We start from the raw sequence: 20385 nt of genomic DNA, 5'->3' as shown, positions 1-20385 counted from the left end.
TTTTCCGTGAGATGAATTTTGATTAACGATTGATACCAACGTCATGAGATTAAGTGCCAATGTTTCCGGCGGAAATATTTCTACATTGTTTAGGTGTACCGTGTGATGGTGGAATACTGATTAATGTTTTTATTATTATACAATTATGATTTTAGCTAGTTAAAGCTGACAGATCAGTAGAGTACCTAGTATTGTCAAACGAGGAATTGAATCCCTTGAGTAGTGTACAAATCCCGTCCTATAGAGTTTGATAGATAGGCTAATCTCAGCCTGTCGACACATAGTCTACACATAGCAACTAAGTAGCCATGATACATACGCATCGTCATATCATAGTCGTAACCGCTTGGTAGAATAATTTAGTATAGAACTTTGTGTATCTATTTTTACATCTATATTTCGTTAAACCGAGAGGTAAATAAAATGTTCTAACTCTTTCAGTCGATGTACGAAATAATTCTAGAAGTATTTGATTTCTTTTCTGATCGTAATATGCGTTTTTCCCCCAAAAAAATTTCTATAAGAATGTCACTATTCCCAATGTTCAAAGATCTCAAAGAATTTTAAGTTAATATATAGATCACATCATATTTTGGATCATGTAATCTGGATCCTTGAACTCACAATCGCAGAAATAGCTTAGCAAGTAGTATGAAACGTGAAGACGTAGACATAGTGTAAAAAAATTCTCAACTCAAGCAAAAATTATTATGAACAACGTCAAAATACAAGTGTATACGATGCTATTAATGCCGTTTAATTAACAACAGTCGACCGGTGTCTGTAAAATGTGTTCTAAGTGTCCCTTATGCTTGTACCTTACGCTAAAGAAGTGTTTTATACTTTGTAGGGTTCTCGAGAGCCTCCTACTTCAAGTCGAAGGTGAAGAAGCAGGGCACGTGCCTACAATTTTGGCGGGCCGAAAAAAGGTTCAGGTTTTGGGTGCGCAATTCCGTCAAGTCGCAGCAGTTCTACTGGTTCGTCATCGTTCTTGTGTTCTTCAACACCGTCTGCGTGGCCGTCGAGCATTACGGTCAGCCAGAATGGCTCACCAAGTTTCTCTGTGAGTCTCGCAGAATTTAAACTTAATTGTTTACTCTATTTAACGGCTCACATAGCGTGTCAAAATTCGACTGCTTAAACTAGCTTACTAAAAGATACCTTGACAATCAACCCGCTGAGATCTGAAGAATGTCGATATAACGGAAACTTATTTTATCTAAAAGAATAAAATCTTTTCGAGAGCTAAAAGAGTTCCAGAATTTTTAATTTTCTTCTTTTTTTTATTCGCAGACATCGCAGAGTTTGTGTTCCTGGGCCTCTTCATGATGGAGATGTTTATAAAAGTCTACGCGCTCGGTTTTCGCACATACTTCGAATCGAGCTTTAACCGCTTCGACTGCGTAGTCATCTCGGCCTCGATCTTCGAGGTGATCTGGTCCGAGCTGAGGACCGGCTCTTTCGGCCTCTCCGTCCTACGTGCCCTTAGACTCCTGAGAATTTTTAAAGTCACCAAATATTGGAAGAGCCTGAGGAACCTCGTGATATCGCTGCTAAGCTCGATGCGCAGCATCATTTCCCTCCTCTTCCTGCTCTTCCTTTTCATCCTCATATTCGCGCTGCTCGGTATGCAGCTATTCGGCGGCCAATTCAACTTCGAGGACGGCACGCCAGCCACTAACTTCAACACCTTTCCCATCGCACTACTCACTGTCTTCCAAGTGAGTACAACACAAATGTTATTACGATTCTAATAAATATTTAATTCGAACTTTATGCAAAAGATGATGAATCTTTTGTTTACCATGTTGTAAATAAATTGTGCTCGAGCCTTTCACAAATATCACCTAATTTCATATTGCATTTTATACACTTTTATAAGTGTATAAAATTGTTCTAAGTATGTGAAAATATGTAGTTGGCGTCGTTGGCGAGAAAAGTATCTGTTTCATAGTCTCATTGGCTGTGTACTTTAGATGCAATAAAATTAAGTATCTTATTGAGAATAAATGCCATGTATATTGTCTAGTAAATGGTAGAAAAGATTAGACGTCCTTATAGAATACTCTGACTGGTGTAGTAATTGACGATGATAATGATGCAGATCCTGACTGGAGAAGACTGGAACGAAGTGATGTACAAGGGTATCGAGTCGCAGGGCATGGCCCATTCGCTCTACTTCATCGTGTTGGTGCTCTTCGGCAACTACACTCTGCTGAACGTCTTCTTGGCTATCGCCGTCGACAATCTCGCGAACGCGCAAGAGCTGAGCGCCGCCGAGGAGGAGGAGAAGGAGGAGGACAAGGAGAAGCAACTGCAGGAGCTCGAGAAGGAGATCGAGTCGCTGCAGAGACCCGGGGACGGCAACGCGCCGAGGGTGGAAATCTGCCCTCCAAGTCCAACTCAGAATTTGTAGGTCATCCACCCCTTTTGCTATATTCGTAAAAATTTCGTCTCTTCTTGACGTTTTATCGTAGCAAATAACACATATTATTTACAATGAATTATTACTTTTTACGATTAATATGAATTGTGAAAGATCTTCATGGAAGATTCTCTACTCAAAATCGGAATAATATACTTTCGCGTATTCTGTGTAGCAGACAAAATTTTTCGACATTCCGCAGTTAAGAATAATTTAGAAGACGCGCTAATAAAATTTGCACGAAGTCGGTTTTTCTTGAACTCGAGTTTCTGTTCGTGATCTCTATGTGAGGTAGAATAGGAAATGTCACAGAAACTTGGACATAAATTTGGTGACTTTGCACAAATCTTAATTTTGCATAAGACTATATGATTGAAACGAATTGATTATTAATTATTCGTAATAAAACAAACTGATTAGTAATTATTCGTAATTATTTAATAAAAGAAATAGATAATACATAATGTAAATAAGTTAAAAAAGAATGTAAAATTAAAAAGTGTGAAAAGCAATACTGATGGAGAGACACAGAGTGGAGAACGACGTCTCGTCTTTTCCAGCAGAGACGGAAGAGTTGAAACCCAGACGTCCGAAGAGAGGAGGCAGGATGAAGACGACGACACGGGACCAAAACCAATGCTGCCATACTCCTCCATGTTTATACTGTCCCCTACGAATCCGTAAGTAATAATAATCCAATCGTTCTGTAATCCTCGCCAAGAATACGAAACATTGTACTAAATCATAATGTTATTTCAATAAATCAATAAAATCAATTGACACTAGCACATAAATTAAAGAGCACAGCAGACACCTGACCTACTTTTTACTAGTACGATTATATTGTCTATTATTTAGTTTGATATTTTCTAATATATTATAATATATATTATATCTATTATACATGTATGTTATTCTTTTCATCTTAAGAACGATATCATCGCTGGAATAACGAGATTGTCTGTTTGCAGCATAAGAAGAGCCGCCCACTGGGTCGTGAACCTTCGGTACTTCGACTTCTTCATAATGGTGGTAATATCGTTGTCGAGTATCGCGCTAGCCGCCGAGGATCCCGTTTCGGAACACGCTTGGAGAAACGAGATTCTCAACTACTTCGATTACGCGTTCACCGGCGTCTTCACTATCGAAATGGTGCTGAAGATTATCGACCTCGGCATCATACTGCACCCGGGCTCGTACCTGCGCGAGTTCTGGAACATTATGGACGCGGTCGTAGTGATATGCGCTATGGTGTCGTTCGCCTTTTACATGACCGGCAGCTCGGCCGGCCAGAACCTCTCGACCATCAAGTCGCTGCGAGTGCTGCGAGTGCTCAGGCCGCTTAAGACAATAAAGCGCGTGCCGAAGCTCAAGGCGGTGTTCGACTGCGTGGTGAACAGTCTGAAGAATGTCATTAACATTCTCATAGTGTATATATTGTTCCAATTCATATTCGCTGTGATCGCGGTGCAGCTGTTCAACGGCAAGTTCTTCTACTGCACCGACGAGAGCAAGTATACAAAAGAGACTTGCAAGTGAGTATTATTGATGTTATTTGATTCGGCTTTTTCGCTTCTATTTGTTGAAGAAAGCATTTCGGAGAGAATACATATAAAGCTAGAATATTGGTCTCGATAAATAGGCGACATAAATAAATTTTTAAAAGAACGAATGAAGCAGAAACTGAAAAAAGGTTTTTTGTTGCGTATTTATTCTCAAATCGTATTTTTACAAATGGCGCGAGTAGATGTGGAGACTAATTTTGTTTTCGCGACAGAGGTCAATACTTCGTTTTCGAGGAGAATAGTATGCTACCGAAGCTCATGCAACGGAAATGGGAACCCCAGTCCTTTCATTACGACAACGTGATGGTGGCCATGCTGACGCTGTTCGCCGTCCAGACCGGCGAAGGCTGGCCGCAGATCCTGCAGAACTCGATGGCGGCCACGTACGAGGACAAGGGTCCCATCCAAAACTTTCGTATTGAAATGTCCATTTTCTACATCGTCTACTTCATCGTCTTTCCATTCTTCTTCGTCAACATCTTCGTGGCCTTGATTATCATCACGTTCCAGGAGCAGGGAGAAGCTGAACTGCAGGACGGTGAAATCGATAAGAATCAGGTAATGTCTCATGTCCATCTTCACTTGAATTAGTTTTATGTGCGCTCCATATTTTATTAGCTGTCTCTACGAAAACTTGGATAAATTAACGAGGAATTTGAAGTCACTCTATATACGTCATAAAAATTAAATATATAAAATTATTATACATTAATAAATAATTATTTTTAAATATAAAAAAATTTTCTTAAATCATAGATTCTTTCAAGTATTTTTAATATATTTTGTTGTTTATGTTTTAATTTTTTATTTATTTTAATTTTTATCTACCGCATTTTAGACAGTAGTACATACGATTGCACGAAATTTCACTAGCAACAATAAGAGATTAATAATTCCGTGTTAATCTTTCAGAAATCATGTATAGACTTTACAATACAAGCTCGTCCGCTCGAGAGGTATATGCCGAAGGAGCGGAATAGCATAAAGTACAAAATCTGGAGGATAGTCGTATCCACGCCATTCGAATATTTTATCATGATACTCATCGTACTGAACACATTACTGCTTATGATGAAGGTAAGTGTCACGATATCTCTCTCTCGCACTATAATTTCTCTAGAGAGATTCATTAATCAGATTATCGATTTTTCTCCCCGATTAGCTTCGATATAGGAAACGCGAATAAGGAAAGAAGAAAGTATTCTGAAATACGAATCTTCTTATGCGAGTGGTCGAAAATAAAACTTATACGCACTAAGATTTATAAAAATGCTTTTGAGCATTGAAAGTAGTTCGAAAGAATTTTTGTAAACTTCGTGGCCAGCTTTGTTTTCGATTCCTCATATCGCGGCTCCAAATCGAAGGAGGCATAAGTGCAAATTATTATTATTTTTTCAGAATGCACGAGCAGCAGAAAGCGTTCTTTATTTTTTTTACTTTAAAATCAAAATAAGATATTTCCAAGTCAATCTAAAAATCCTTTTCTTTATACTTAAAGAGAAAATAATTTGAGATAGTTTTTAACTTAGGAATAAAAATTTGCTTATGCCTCAATTCTGGTATTGCGATGTATCGCCCGTTTATCTTTGCGTCCTGCGATACTTGTCGTTCCCAGTTTCTTCAATATCCGCGCGTTCTCTTGGCGTAAGACCCGTTAGGTCTATCGGCAACTTTAACCAATCGACAAACAGTCTCGTCTCTTGTTAGCATTAACAAAGATACGCGAGATCGTAAACGAGAATATGTCATGTCCAAGCAGAGTACGTAATACCGAATGACTGTACCATGTCTATATATCACGTTATATACGTACGAGGACATTGTTGTTCTTGCCTGCTGACCTTTTCTGATCGTTTTCTCTGTATAACTGTATCACCCTTGTATTTTATCAATACGTGTACACAGCTATGTCGAATTTTATCTCATCCCGTTCCCCGAAAACTCTTCCAGCAAAAATTCTTCCTCTCGAACGACATAATGTTTGTTTTGTTTTCGTTTCTACACCTTGTTTCCTGAATTCTAAAAATATTTTATATTTTTAATAATTGAACGACTAATGTATAGTGTTATATTTTTTAACAATAATTGATATGCAATTTACTTAATTTAAGAGAATTTATCTTGCGTTTTTTTTCGATAATGCCTTATAATATTTGATGAATAAGTTTTGCAAATGTAAATTAATGATACCTCAATCTTCAAAATATTAAATAATTTTTTATAAAACTTGATTATTTGTTTAAAAAATGCGTTAATTGCGATTATTCTATAAATATCTAAAGACCACATAGTTTTCGCAGTATTCGAAAATGTAAAATTAGCAACTTTTTAAAAACTTAATTTGTACATTGTGTAATTTATACATTTTAATTTTTATAATTTTCACAACATAGATTTACTTACTTTCAACACAAATTTATTTACTTACAATATAAATTTATTTGCTTATCTCAATGTTTTGAAGATTAATAAAATAAAAATTTCTTTTTATTCGATTATTCTGCTTTAACTTCGCCGTATATTTTCATATTATTTTTTTTCTTTATCTTAAAATTGATTTCTGTTTGATCCATCATTCCAATTGCATGATTGCCGCTGTGTCCTTGTCTTCGACGAAGCAGACTTATTCGAAGACGTGCGAAGAAGGAACACGTTTTCGAACATCAGTCTAATCCCCACACATGTACAGACACCAATACAACGTGCGTTCGACTCTTGCATTTGCCTTGCTAATACCATGTTTTAACTGGTAACGGGGGTGAAGCGTTGCACCTCAACTCGTCCCCGCTTGGTATAACTGACTTAGAAAACCAGGGTGCCGAAAGATTGCGCCTTTTCGGCGTCTATAAGCCTTGCACGTGAGAATCCACGTGTTAATTGTTCTTAGCACCCTTAACTCCTGCCCGTAAGCTGTCTGATTTTCCCTCTTTGATATCTCTCTCAGGAAATATAACAATCACAACTTTTTCACAAATAACTTAATAAATCTAATTTAATATTATAATTTAAATAACAACTTAACTTTGTTTTTTTATACTTAAAATCAAGTAATTGAATCTTTAGCTAAGTAAAAGCAATGCAAAGAAATTTATGGTTCACTTATGGTACTTCTTTTATAATTCGATATAACAGAAAAATAGTATATTTATTAGTTTTCGATGGAAAAACTAATTAAAACTGTTTAACGTTTTTATTATGATAATTACATAACTATTAGAGAACCGCTCAAAAATTTTCCTAATTTAATAATTAATTATTCAACTGTTTTTATATCGTCCTCCCTATGTATTGCTTATTTTATTGGATCAATAACGATGGTTGAATAGATTTGAATGTTGAATTGAGTTACAAATCAAGAGTTTATTCCCTGAATATATATCTGTTTTATTAACTTTTCTGATTGTTAGTAATTACATATTGTTACTATAAATCGCGCTGCATCTTTTCCACGAACTTTGTCTTTATTTTATTTGCTTTCAAATTCTAGTCATTCACCGTTGTTAGATTCGACGAGAGAGAACTGACCACACGGATTCACGCACGCTTTCAGTCTTGAGCCGAGTCCTATACTCTAATCTGAGTCTCTTCATTTGGTTTCCAATTCCTCTAACTAGTACAGTTGAACGCACGAGATGAATATCTACCCTCGTTTCTCTGTCTCTCTTAAACGAGATCACAGCCTGAGCCTGAATTAGAGACATATATATACACACATACATACACATTATGTTAATTCGAATCCTTACGCAACGCCCAATTATATGATTTGTGGTCGGACTTGTTTGCCTGAGAAAAAAGAAACACAGAATGTTCAGATCACATCCCCACGCACTGCACCTGGTCTTGAGAGCACATATCAAGTAAAACACGATGTGTTCACGTTGCTCGGCACGCTTGCACACGAGCGAGGAGACAACAATATTTTATTATTGCGCTGTAAAAGCAATCTGTGTATTTTTGACATTTTTGAAAGGAAAAATTTGTGAAATAGAAAATGATAAATAACAGCATAAAGTAAATAAAATGATAAAATCAATAAAATTATGCATTATGTATTTGTATTTTATCTGAAAATATGTTGCCCGTCAGTATCTGGTGATTGGAATAATTAACGGGAATAATTGACAATATTTTGTGACTTACAGTTTTTGTTTTATCTATAATGTATGATGTTTCACTTTGAAGTCACAAAATGAATTATTTTAATCTCTCTCAGATATATATAGTAAATAATACATTCATTTATTTATTACCATAATATAATACAATGCAAATTAATCAGCACGATACTTTGATTGTAATTGATTGTCTTCTTGTTCGACATATAGCGGCGGCTGATACGATGTATGTGTATGTGTATATACATATAGGGTGTCCATCCGCACTTTTCACACACGTGCAAAACTGCGTGTCGCATGCTGGCTGCCGTCAAGACACAAATCGACCGATATTAGAAACTGAACGAAACAGCAATATTAGATATCTGCTGAATGTGTGTGTGTGTTTTACAGCGACAAGAAACACACTCTGCACGAGACGTTCGCACGTTTCATCCTCTCCTTCTTTCTCCACAAAGAAAAGGAAGATTGCAAAGAGATCTGAGCACTTCGAAAAGTGAAGTTTCATGATTCCTGACCATCCCTTCGTTAATTGAACTGCACTCTTTTCGTTCCGGAAGTCCATTCACTTTAAGTGTTTTTGTTCCATTGTTTCTTTTACATATCTTCCGATCGTTTCTCTCTTTCTCTTTTTCTTTCTTTTTGTTTGTCACAGTCTTTATCGGTTTTTCGACTAGTTTCTTCAGACACCGACTCCCACCTACGGTCCACAACTCCGTGGGAAATAACGGCAGAAAGAGGATCAACGACGTTGTTAATTCGGAATTTTTTTTTATTTTGCCTCAGATTTCTCACGAGTAAAACGTATATATTTTATATTCGTGTACGTTTAAAGTCTTTTTTTCATCACTGAAATTTTTACAAGATGTAACACGAAAGGAAACTATCGCGAAACTTCTTCTTGTGTGTTACGTTAAATAATTCTTTTTCTTCTTGTCGTTGCGTCCGACGGAGTCCGTCATTCAAAAAATTCCCGATATACAATCCATTGATCCAGAAGACCAGTCGATCATCAGTTTACGTCAGCACACGCCTGATATATCTCTCATAGCACCGTTAACAGATCGATTAGAGAGACATACATTGCGAAGTGCAGGTAATGGTACTGGTTATATCCACGTACACATGGTTGACATACGCATCACACTCGCCGAAAGACGAAATGATATCGCAGGAATGTAAGAGAACAAACGTTTTCATGTTTAATGTACACGCATACCGATTAGGCTCACATATAAATGGTATACACATATAAATTTTTACGACGATAGGAAAATGTCCCCCCTCTCGTCCCCCCCTCTACATTTTACGAATAGGCGTACATCACTCGTACGTTTTTACGTATATGTAATTTTGCATATATTTCTCGCACTTTATCTTACACGCTGTACGTATGTACGACTAAACTGTGTACCAATTCGTGACACCCGAAGAGCTGACACGTAACATAAACCCGCGAATCATTCTCGAGCATAACGATTTATTTGGAATTTCATTATACAATTTTTTATTCTTACCTCGAGAAGCTTTATTTACTTGATGTTATTTGACATGATTCTGGTATTTGATGCAATTTCTACGGCGCTATGCAAATAAAACAGCATGAAGGGGTTGATAATGCTTCAGCAGGTTAATTTCACGCGAAATGTTAGGATTATTTTGCTCAAAGCGTTTTTATCGTGGTAAATGTGCAAATATTAATGTGCAGTTAAAATTTTTTTCTCTTATGTATAATTACTTTCTGTATAAAATTATGCGCGTTTTTAAACACATAATGGCATATTAATTTCATTAGCGGTTTTAACCGTGATATTAAATTTATAATTAACAAGAGAAACTACTAAATAAATTTTATTTAATATTTTTAATTGTACAAATTGCAATTCCGAATTGCACAGTATATTTCGTTCTGTTTTCAAGGCAATTTTTCATCCTGCTGGTGTGATCACTCCGTTTTACGGTATATATTGCGCAGCACAGAATGTTCATGTATCGGTGCACAGAATATCGTGGAAAAATGAAAAACAGAGCCGCTTTCTTCCTTCCTCATCCACGGTGATCGAAGGAGGGAAGAGGGTCGTGTCGAAAGAAAGCAAAAGAGAAAAAAAAGGTCTCGTCTAGAGACACGCGATTTTAGGCTTGTACGTACGTACGTATGTCTGTCTGTTCGGCCGTGTGTTTGTCAGTGTATGCATTGCAGTTCCATCAGCAAACCGAAACGTACAAGAACACGCTGAAGTACATGAACATGTGCTTTACGGGGATGTTCACTGTCGAGTGCATACTGAAGATCGCAGCATTCGGCGTGAAGGTAGGCTCCACATACCGCACAACATCTCACTCTAATCGAGCTCTCAGTATATTCCGAATAAAGCGAGATTAAAATTCGAGATTCTCGCCAAGTCGAGTCGTGCGAAAGGTGGCTCTCCTCGTGACCGTTCCCCGGAATCGGAAGGCCTGAAGAAATTCACCGAATCTCTTCGCCGCCGCGCTGTCGAAATAGTTGACAGTCGTATCGCGCGACATAAACGTATTGTCGAGATAATTAATAAAACATTGAAATAATTTCAACGTTGAACGCATTTTGAGTATACGTAACATTAATTTCTCAATAAAACAATATCAGAATGCTGTAACAATTTTAGTGAAAGGCGGAGGAAAGTTGCGATGGAGCCACTTTTCGCGTCGCCCGGTAAGTGCCGCTTATTAGAAGGTAATTAGAAGCGGTTCTTCGCGAGTACCGATGCCGATGTAGCAATACGACAATATCGAGACACTTTCGGTACTCCGGAGATATCCGTACATATACTCTCTATCTCGCGCGTGTATACCTCTACAAGTATATATAGAGTATACTATTTAGTGAACTTTCTGTGCGCAGGGCTGAACAAGCGCTAGATGCTGTCGGAGTAGTTGTAGCGTTTCCATTTCTCAATATACCTTCGTACGAATATATAGATATGTATCTCGATAGAACTAGAATGGTATTTTTTTTTCGATGGTGCCCCACTGTGCAAGGATATAGCTGCAAGATTTAGATAGAAATTGTATTTTTTTTATTACTCGTACTCTTGTTCTGTCCTTGGGATTGTATCAACAGATAAACTCTACAAGTACTTTAGTATGCAAAGAAAAAATGCTCAGCTCTGTACACGTAATCGAGCTTCAGGGCAATCTGGGAAGATTTGACGTATAAATGCATTTTAAGGCACTTGAACTCCTCTATTCTCACTTCCGAATCTGAGTCTGAATATGTTTCTTAAAGATTCGATGCTAAATGGGAAAATACAACATTTTTATCGGTGTTTCCAAGCCGTATGTGTTTTTCTTGGGTCATATTATTCATTTAGTGAATTTTATATTTTTTTTATTTACTGTGGCTATCTGAGGCCTTGACTTTCAAAAGAAAATTTTTGGTGGTTTCTTTAATATGGAGATCATAATCAGGCACAATCAATATAATTGAATCAAAGTTTTACAAAAACAAAATAAAAAGACAAATAAATTAATTGGATATAAAATGTATTTATCACAAATGTATTTATACATTAAATGCTATAAGCAGAAACAATGCAAATCTTCCCAGAAGTCGTTCCCTACATTCATAATCACACTGAACACGATGATAATGGGATTAAATTATTAATTGTAAATTTAAAATTGCATTTTTTATTTCTGTTTATTTTTTTATGATATTAACTTATTTTTTCTTTTATCCCGTTATCACAATAAGCCAATTACACTGACTTTATACAAGATGCTGAAAGAATTCGCACTACGATCGGATATTTGCAAAAATATCGATGTCTATCGATTGTTTGCACATATTTATACGCGCGCGCACACGCATACACAAAACTAAAACACACACACATGCACACAGATATTCGATCGTAGTATTAAATATTTTCAAATGAGTTTCCGCGAAAATTTAATGTTTTGTGTTATTTTTATTACAATTACGCTTTATATCTGATGAAAGATGTGTAATAAGGCTCATAATTTACTGATGCGCTCTTAGAGTTCTAATTAACATGTAGTTTACACTAACACACGAAGTACAAAATTACACTTACAGATATTATACAGACATTCAAAGATTCATACATTACAAACCTTCATATGGCACTCATAGATACTCAAACATGACTAATTGAGAACATAACTCTCACAATCGGGTTATTTTCAGTTTCGTCTGCCTTCTCTTGCTCTTTCTGTCTATCTGTTTCTTCTTTTTATTATTCTTCTCTCTCTCTTTCTCTCTCTTTTTCTTTCTGGTCTATATTTCTTCCTTTCATACTTCTTTTCTCTATCTTCTGTGTATTCTGTTTTCTTGTTCGTCATTTTGATTTTTCGAAATACTTTCAAACCGAAAACGGGCGGGAAATTAATCCAAGAGGAAGTCTTGAAAGTCGAGGAAAGATGTACATAAAGAAAGCGCTGTTATTTTGACATCCCTTGCATGCCTTGCCCGCCTTGCCTGCATCCGCACGTGATCACTTGCACGAGCTGATATGTTTTTGACCCTCGCATGTGTACATCACAATTATGATTGCGTATTGTTGGGTTGGGAACTATGACTATAACGGCGATGACAGTAACGACAACGACGATAAAGATGATAATGGTGATAATGATGATGATAATGATGATTATGTGACGATGATAATGATAACGATGAAAACGATGATCCATGGTGATCGCGACAAAACTAAAGCCGAGAAGCCGCAAAAGCGCTCCTCGCTCCTATTTGACGCACGCATGTCATTGTGTTGTGGGAAAACGCATTAACTTCTGTCTCACACATGCACACACTCAGCACACACGGAGTTGAACATCGTATTCAACGTACACACACACCGATCGAGACTTACGTATGACGAGTGTCTCTTGAAAAATCACCCTGTGAGAGATTGGTTAGACTTGCTTGGTAACTTGGCAGGGAGAAGAGATGCCTTCTTATTAAAAATAAACAAATAAAAAATAAAAGATCAGATTTGGTTATTTTGATTAGAAATAGTTTTATGAAACGGTTATATAATGAATAATTGCATTAAAGCAATCTGTAAAATAATATACATAAATGTGTGTTTGTAATATTTTTGGATGTACTTTGATATACAATATAATCTTTGTGTCTCTGTTATTTGCGGTATAATAATGTAATATAATATATGATGCAAAGGCAATGCAACTTGACGATCTACAAGATAGCGGTTAAAGTTGATGGGAAAATTTATCTTTCCCTACAAAGTTTTACATTTGAGGGATTTACAATTAAAATACGAACTTTTAATTCGGAACTTTTAAGGAAAAGATTAAAAAAAAAAAAAATACAAAGATGAAAATTATAATTACGAATTATATAGAACACAGTCTTACACACCGTGATATAGAACTACAGCAATAATAAACGGACATTTCTTGGTTAATTAACGTTTATCTTGTGGACGAAAAAAAAAATCTTTTCTTCAATTCAGTAGCAATGTTCAACTCGGACGAGAAAAATAGATGGAGGGAGCAATCGAATACAGAGACTAATTAAAAAAAAAAGGGATATACGTATAGATATATATGCAGGGCGCACAAAGAAATATTAGAGTCTGGGTTGTGTTACGTTTGTGTGTTGGGTGTATCATGTTTTGTAGTATCACGAAGCGCCGCCAGTTTTATTGGACTTCTTGACCGTCGTGAACATGGTCGTCACTTTCCTTTTCCTCATTGAGTGCATCCTTAAACTCGTCGCCTTCGGATGCAAGGTATAAACAAGCCTCTTAAATCACTCTAATTCCATCTCACTCTCACTCGACTCACACTGCAAATTTTTACCACTTGTAATTCTCATCGAGACCGACATCACTCACCGGTCGTCATTGATTCTCTGTGATGTTACCGGTCGGAGGATTCTCCGTGAAGAAAGTGGGGATCCTAAAAACTGGCGAGAGGAACAGAAGGGAACACGTCGAGACATCGCGAATCTGTTTAGCGCGAAAACGAAAAGTACCTTTAAAGTACCTTTAAGTAGACTCTTAAGTAGACTTATCAAGATTTAAAGTAAACTTGTGTGTGATATACGAAATTTCTACTAGTATTTTGAATGGGTATTAAGAGGTAGCAATTGCCAGAAAACAGGACACTTAAAAAAATTATTATATTACTGAATTTCCTTAATTCGAATGTTAGAAATCTAGGTATCAAATTTTAACACTAGTAAATATAAAGAATTAATAGAACTATTATTAAACGGCTTAATTAACTCTAATTAAGCTTCTAAAGGACAAGCAGATATTAAAATCTTGATTTCTTTGATTAATTATAAAACGATTGTTTTTAAAATTTTTATACGATAATTATTAAAAAGTAGTACTGCAAATCAAATAGTTTAAACAAAAGCAGCGATTAATTACATTTTCACTGAGGAAAAATCGTCAGAAAATCGAAAAATGAACTATTTGATGCAAACTTTATACAAGAAATTTATAGAAATTGGATAATTAATTTAATATTGCGTTTTTTAACATACTGCGTAATATCCAACTGACAACTCCTATTTTCTGGCGAAAGTAGAAAAATGTTGAATATCAAGTTCGCGTGTCTCTATCTCTCTTACTCTCTCTCTCTAGTTTGCTTGCTATTACCGGCATGTTCCCGTAGATACTTTTCTAGAAGAGATCCCCTCACTTATAGCCGATCATCGATCACCAAAGCGTGTGATTTGGTTAAACGCTTTAAAAGAAATTTTTGCGAACAGATGTCTTCGTCTTTATGGATCTGAAATTCTGCAAGTCTTCATAAATTCTACAAGTATTTATACATTGTTCCATCGTAATTGTACAAAAAAATGAAAAGACTAAAACTTACAATGAAAATTATGTAGAAATATCTTTTATTAATCATTTAGTTAGTTAAATTATATTAAATTCATTATATATTAAAATGCAAGAGCTCACATTTTGTAAAATAAACAACTGTTACTTTTGATAATTACTATTGTAGTTTGCTACATTTTAAAATAATATAAAGTTACTAATCGTCACAAAAGATTAAACGGAAATAATTTGAAACTATTTTACGACGAAGAGATCTGATCAACGATCGTTACAACATTCAGGAGCACCGTTCAGAAAGGCACACGTTACAGAATTTCAATCTAATCTAATAAGTATTACGTTCATAATAGGAGTGCTCACGAACACGAACACGCACACAACACACGTACACAGGCACTCTTACACAAAATAAATAGCGTACATTCAGAAGAAGCAGTTTGTGTTATACTTTTTTTGTATTTCGAAGTCGAACTCGTAGTTTCTTTTTTAGTGGTAGCTGAGCAAACATCTCACAGACACTCGAGCTACTCCCAAGTTCGTTCAGTAGATTACTGAACATGTTAATAATTGCTTGCTATTGATATCTATTATTATACAAATCAAGACACGACGAGGGATAAGAAGATTATAAAAGAATCAAACCGACAGCAATAAATCATTCGTCGATGAAGCATTAGTTTGCATACGTTATTTCTTTTATTCTTAAATGATTTTTTATTAGAATAAACGACAGAAAGGTAAGAAATCTTAAATATATCAACGCAGAAATCTTAAATGTACATACGTAATGTGATTAAAAAAATATTCTTATGAAAAATATCACGCAAAATGATTTTCTGAAAGAAATTATATTTGACTATATCTTCTATATAGATTTTCGTTCATATTCACGAAGTGGAGGCACGAAATCTAATTAGAGCGATACTTCTTGAATTCATAATTTTATATGACATTAGGAAACATCTGTTTTATTCATCGACTACATATTTCTTTTTTAAATTGCGAATCTTTTTTCTTGGCAATTCTTTTTTATTCTTACTCTTCATGGTGTCTTGATCCTGATTCTGATTGCTCGTGTACAGAATCGTGTACCGATAATTATTTGAGTTTTGATCTGCATCTGTTGCGATGGAAAACGTGTCGGAGTTGTTTAACGAGCTTTGGGGTAGTAGAAATAAATACTCAATCGAGACGATGAGACCACTTTGCTAATCAATTTTTTCAACTGTTCCCGCGAGCAGAACTTCTTCAAGGACGCCTGGAACACCTTCGACTTCATCACGGTGATCGGCAGCATCGTGGACGCTCTCGTGATCGAGTTCGGGGTACGTAGAGCACCGGAAAGTAGCAGAAAAGAGAGTATAAGTGTGTTAATTAGTTATTAAAACCCGTAATAGAAATCTTCCAGGTATATGCACATGTAATCGGGAATCTCTCAGGAAACCCGAGGCTAGGCTGTGATTATGATTGCTTGCTCCGATGAGAAGTTATTTCGATGAAATCGCTCCAAATGTCAGGATCTTGCATGTTGACGCAAATAAAAGTGATCATAATGTGGACGAGCTAGATGAGATGTTTTACGTTTTGGTACATTTGTGTATGCCAAATATAACATAATTGTGTAAAATTTTTATAGAAAAAGAAACATTATTTCGATCATATTTATAACGAACGTTCAATTATCAAGATTAAAACGTAGAATTATATTTCAAGATTTGAAGAAAATAATGTTATACATTTTATCGCAGAATATAAGGGTGTTTTAATTTTGGCAAGAGAAAATTGAATTTTGTTTGCCATCGCGATTGTTTCAACATGCTAGATTAATTCCCATCGAGACGAATTTGTCGGAATGCGCTTTTCGTCGGAACACACATTTATGATAATGGCCCTTAATCGTCGCGGCAGTGTTGCTTGATGTGTACCTTTATCTTTTCGTTTAACCCTTTTGCTGCTTACTTAGATTCGCCGTGCAAAACCCGTGTGACGAGCTAGCAGGTAAATTACGACAACCGAAGTACTTTTGTATTACCTTTTAGCTTCGTGCTGCATTCATACGCTACATACATACATCACACTGTACATCGCTACATTTGCACAGTATACATTTACGCAGTTAATATGTAGTAAAACAGCTGTACATACATACAGATGTACATATATACATAAACATGAACATGTTCCCGATACAAATCCTGTCCGTTCTTCGTATTAGGAACATTTCTTTCTATATCTGTGATATCTGATATTCTGTGACTTAGATTGACGAATGTCAGTTGTAGTTTGGAAGATGGAAAGGAGCAAATACCGTGTAGGGTATATTGCCGAAAGATTCCTTCCAAATCGCATAGTGATGTTATTTCGATTCCACTGATGTAGCGATTACAATCTAGCCGATAATATGTGTAGGATATGAATAATATTGATTTGCAAATCTCACAAAAATATCCAGTAAAAAGTTTGTGTCGAAATCTGTATATTTGCTGCCTGCCGCTTGCAGAATATTTTTCATAAAGATATGTCTTAGAAGTATTACAGAATAGAATTATCGTGAAGTGAGTATTGGTCCTGATTATCAAAGTGAGCTGCTTACGAAGCTACTCATCGTTAATGTTGATTGCCAGTCGTTAGTATTTCTGCTCTTATTGTACAAAATGCCAAGAGTTGAACGATCAAAAACTCAATATTGGGGATGGAATAATCTCGCAATCTCACATATTTCTGTAATAGGACCAGTTAAGGGACGTGATCAGACTGTTCACTGGTAGCCAGCTAGAAAAGAAGGTATAAAATTACTATCTAATTTTTACGTTAACGACATAAGTTGGAGGAAGTTATGACGTTGTAAGTACAGAATTAATATTAAATGCCGCAACTCTAAATTTAGTTTTGCTGCGTAGAAATCCAAAATAAATCTTTCTTTGTGACTCCTTTTCGATAAGCTGCAATTATGATTTCAAATATAAATATCTTTATATGTTATTATTGTTACATATAACAATATTACATATTAGCAACAATTGTCCTAAAATGGTGATGATAATCAACATAATTTTGTTTCCGATTATTTGCAAAAAGACAACTGGGTTTCTCAGAAATAATATTTTCTTTTTCTCGAGGCCCTTCCTAAGTCATTTTTTAGATTAATATGTTTTTATCCCGTTTATTTATCCTGTGCATGTACTTTTCAGAATACATCAACTATATTCGTATTACACTAACAGTCTCGAACATTTTACAACACTGAATATCACAAATTCAGATAGTCGTTATACACTGTAGTTACATTACCAGACAATATTTTAAAGGCATATGGATGCGGTGTCTAATTTATTTCGATCTCGACTTATTAATCGTCTTCGTTTAGATTAAGAGTCTTCGACGCAACAATCGGACGTTCAATTGTTACAGCAAAAGGGTTAACATAATTACGAATTTATTACGCAATTGCGTTACAATAATTAAAATAGTTCAATTATTATAGTAAAACATAATTCTTTATTAATGTATGTAATTAAACTTGAGAATCATCAACGCATTAATTTAGAACTAATCCATTTAAACTTGTATTAATATACAAATTAATTAATTAATTAAATCACACGAACGCATTAATTTGGAACTAATCTACTTATACTTGTATTGATATAAAAATTAAATTCGTATAAAGACAAGAATGATTTTTAATAAGGAAAAAAGAAGAAAACCACTAATTTAATCTACTGAAATATAACAGAAATACAATTAGTTGCTTGTTAAAAAAATATCCTATTTATTTCTACAATAATACTAATGATTATTTATGATTATGAGTAGTTATTAGTGACTCTATTACAATTAGTTCCACCTTTTTTTCGACGGTGATTTTGCGTTCTTAAAAAAAGGTCTTCCGAAATTTCAACGAGGTTTTACTGCCGCCCTTCTTTTAACATCCAGCGAGAAAATGCCAGTTTACTCCGACAGCTTCGTTCGTGCATCGTCGAGGATAGGGAAATGCAACACGCCGAAACGATTGATATATCCTTCGACGCGTTGGTGGTATGCAATGCCGAAACGTTGCACGTACGAAGCTCCGTCCTGGCGCGCAATAAGGAGTCGGTATATTGTGGGGTTAAGTGCAATTTCCTCTGTCCCCTGCAGGAGAACTTCATCAACGTCGGCTTTCTGAGGCTCTTTCGCGCCGCCAGGCTGATCAAACTACTCAGGCAGGGGTACACGATACGAATTTTACTTTGGACCTTCGTACAATCCTTCAAAGTAAGCACGTTAAATTAAATCCTGATTTTTTTTATCGTTGACTCGCATTATTTTCAATTTAACGTGCGACAATTATTAACTCGAATCTTATTATTCGGCATTGTCAATTGTAAATTTAGCCTTATTTATCATCAATTTCTACAGCTACGATTAATTATCGAGATAACGATAATAAAAATCTATCTTCTTTCAGGCTCTGCCTTACGTTTGTCTCCTAATAGCGATGCTGTTCTTCATCTACGCTATCATCGGTATGCAGGTATGAATCCCTCTTCCGTTGCTTCGATTTCTTTGGAAAGTCCCTACGAATTCCATTAAATGCACTTTTGGGGGCTGCAGAAGGGTGCGGGATTGAAGTAACATGATTATTTTAAGCAACTAATTGACTGACAGCAAGATCTAAAAGTTTAATGCGATAGAAGGTTAAAATTAAAAAATATTACATGATTAAATTTATTATTATACAGAAATAGATATAAGCCGAATAATAATTATCTTAATATATTCTACAAGAAGGAAACAGATATGGGATATGTTTGGTGTCGCATAGAAAAGATTTTTTTTGGTAGTTGATTTTATACGGAAAAAAATAGTAGCTTCTTGATTAAAAGACATACTTGGCCGATGATCTTCAAGATCAATGCCAATGTCGACAAAGTAAAGGAATTGCTACCGCTAACGTGCAACGTCATTTAGATTTCGCTAAAAGCGAGAGCCATGTAATTATCTCAGCTTTGAGTCGGGTGAGAAACGTCGAGGTAATCTCGAAATAGTTTCTGGCACGCGCAACCTTGCAGATTGGGAATTTTAAGTGACAGACAGCAGATCCCCCCGGTGGCCATTAAGTGACCCTGAAATTGTCCGTTGTCAGGTCTTTGGCAATATAGCGAACAATCCGGAAACAGCGATCGATGATCACAACAACTTTCAGTCCTTCTTCGCCGGTCTTATGTTGCTTTTTCGGTGAGTCGAGCAGCTAGATTGACTGCCGGTTCGAACGGTGACGAATGAGAGGACCTCTGACCAATTGTCATTTGCCTTTCGTACGAAGAAACAGCTTCTGAAATAAGCTAATGGCTTTGCCTTCTTCTAAAATTGAAAAGAATTTTTTTTTACTTGTTCGGTTAAAGTTTATCTTCGTACGTGAGAGGGAAACGATTTTGGTGCACAGCTAGTTTATCGTCGCGATC

At 35.8% G+C, this 20385-nt stretch overlaps 1 protein-coding gene across 22 annotated transcripts in view; it reads left to right on the top strand.

The window, feature by feature from the left end:
* Positions 1-20385, top strand: part of LOC112461730 (voltage-dependent calcium channel type A subunit alpha-1) — a 106883-nt gene that overhangs the window by 67983 nt on the left and 18515 nt on the right. For 13 of the 22 annotated variants that reach the window (XM_025027094.1, XM_025027091.1, XM_025027090.1 and 10 more), the window contains 12 exons: positions 851-1063; positions 1294-1721; positions 2105-2412; positions 2986-3105; positions 3397-3960; positions 4203-4548; positions 4903-5067; positions 10309-10419; positions 16180-16263; positions 17669-17722; positions 19055-19195; positions 19389-19454. In XM_025027094.1, coding sequence (XP_024882862.1) covers positions 851-1063; positions 1294-1721; positions 2105-2412; positions 2986-3105; positions 3397-3960; positions 4203-4548; positions 4903-5067; positions 10309-10419; positions 16180-16263; positions 17669-17722; positions 19055-19195; positions 19389-19454 — 2600 coding nt within the window. Of the gene's footprint in view, positions 1-850; positions 1064-1293; positions 1722-2104; positions 2413-2985; positions 3106-3396; positions 3961-4202; positions 4549-4902; positions 5068-10308; positions 10420-13756; positions 13868-16179; positions 16264-17668; positions 17723-19054; positions 19196-19388; positions 19455-20066; positions 20159-20385 lie in introns of all 22 variants that reach the window. The other 9 variants (XM_025027097.1, XM_025027075.1, XM_025027096.1 and 6 more) reach the window with 7 other exon arrangements.

This window comes from Temnothorax curvispinosus, unplaced genomic scaffold (genome assembly GCF_003070985.1).
Source record: "Temnothorax curvispinosus isolate PA1 unplaced genomic scaffold, ASM307098v1 QBEX01011703.1, whole genome shotgun sequence".
Lineage (NCBI taxonomy): Eukaryota > Metazoa > Arthropoda > Insecta > Hymenoptera > Formicidae > Temnothorax > Temnothorax curvispinosus.
Note: the sequence above shows the minus strand (reverse complement) of the source record. Positions and strands in the feature narration are given on the sequence as shown.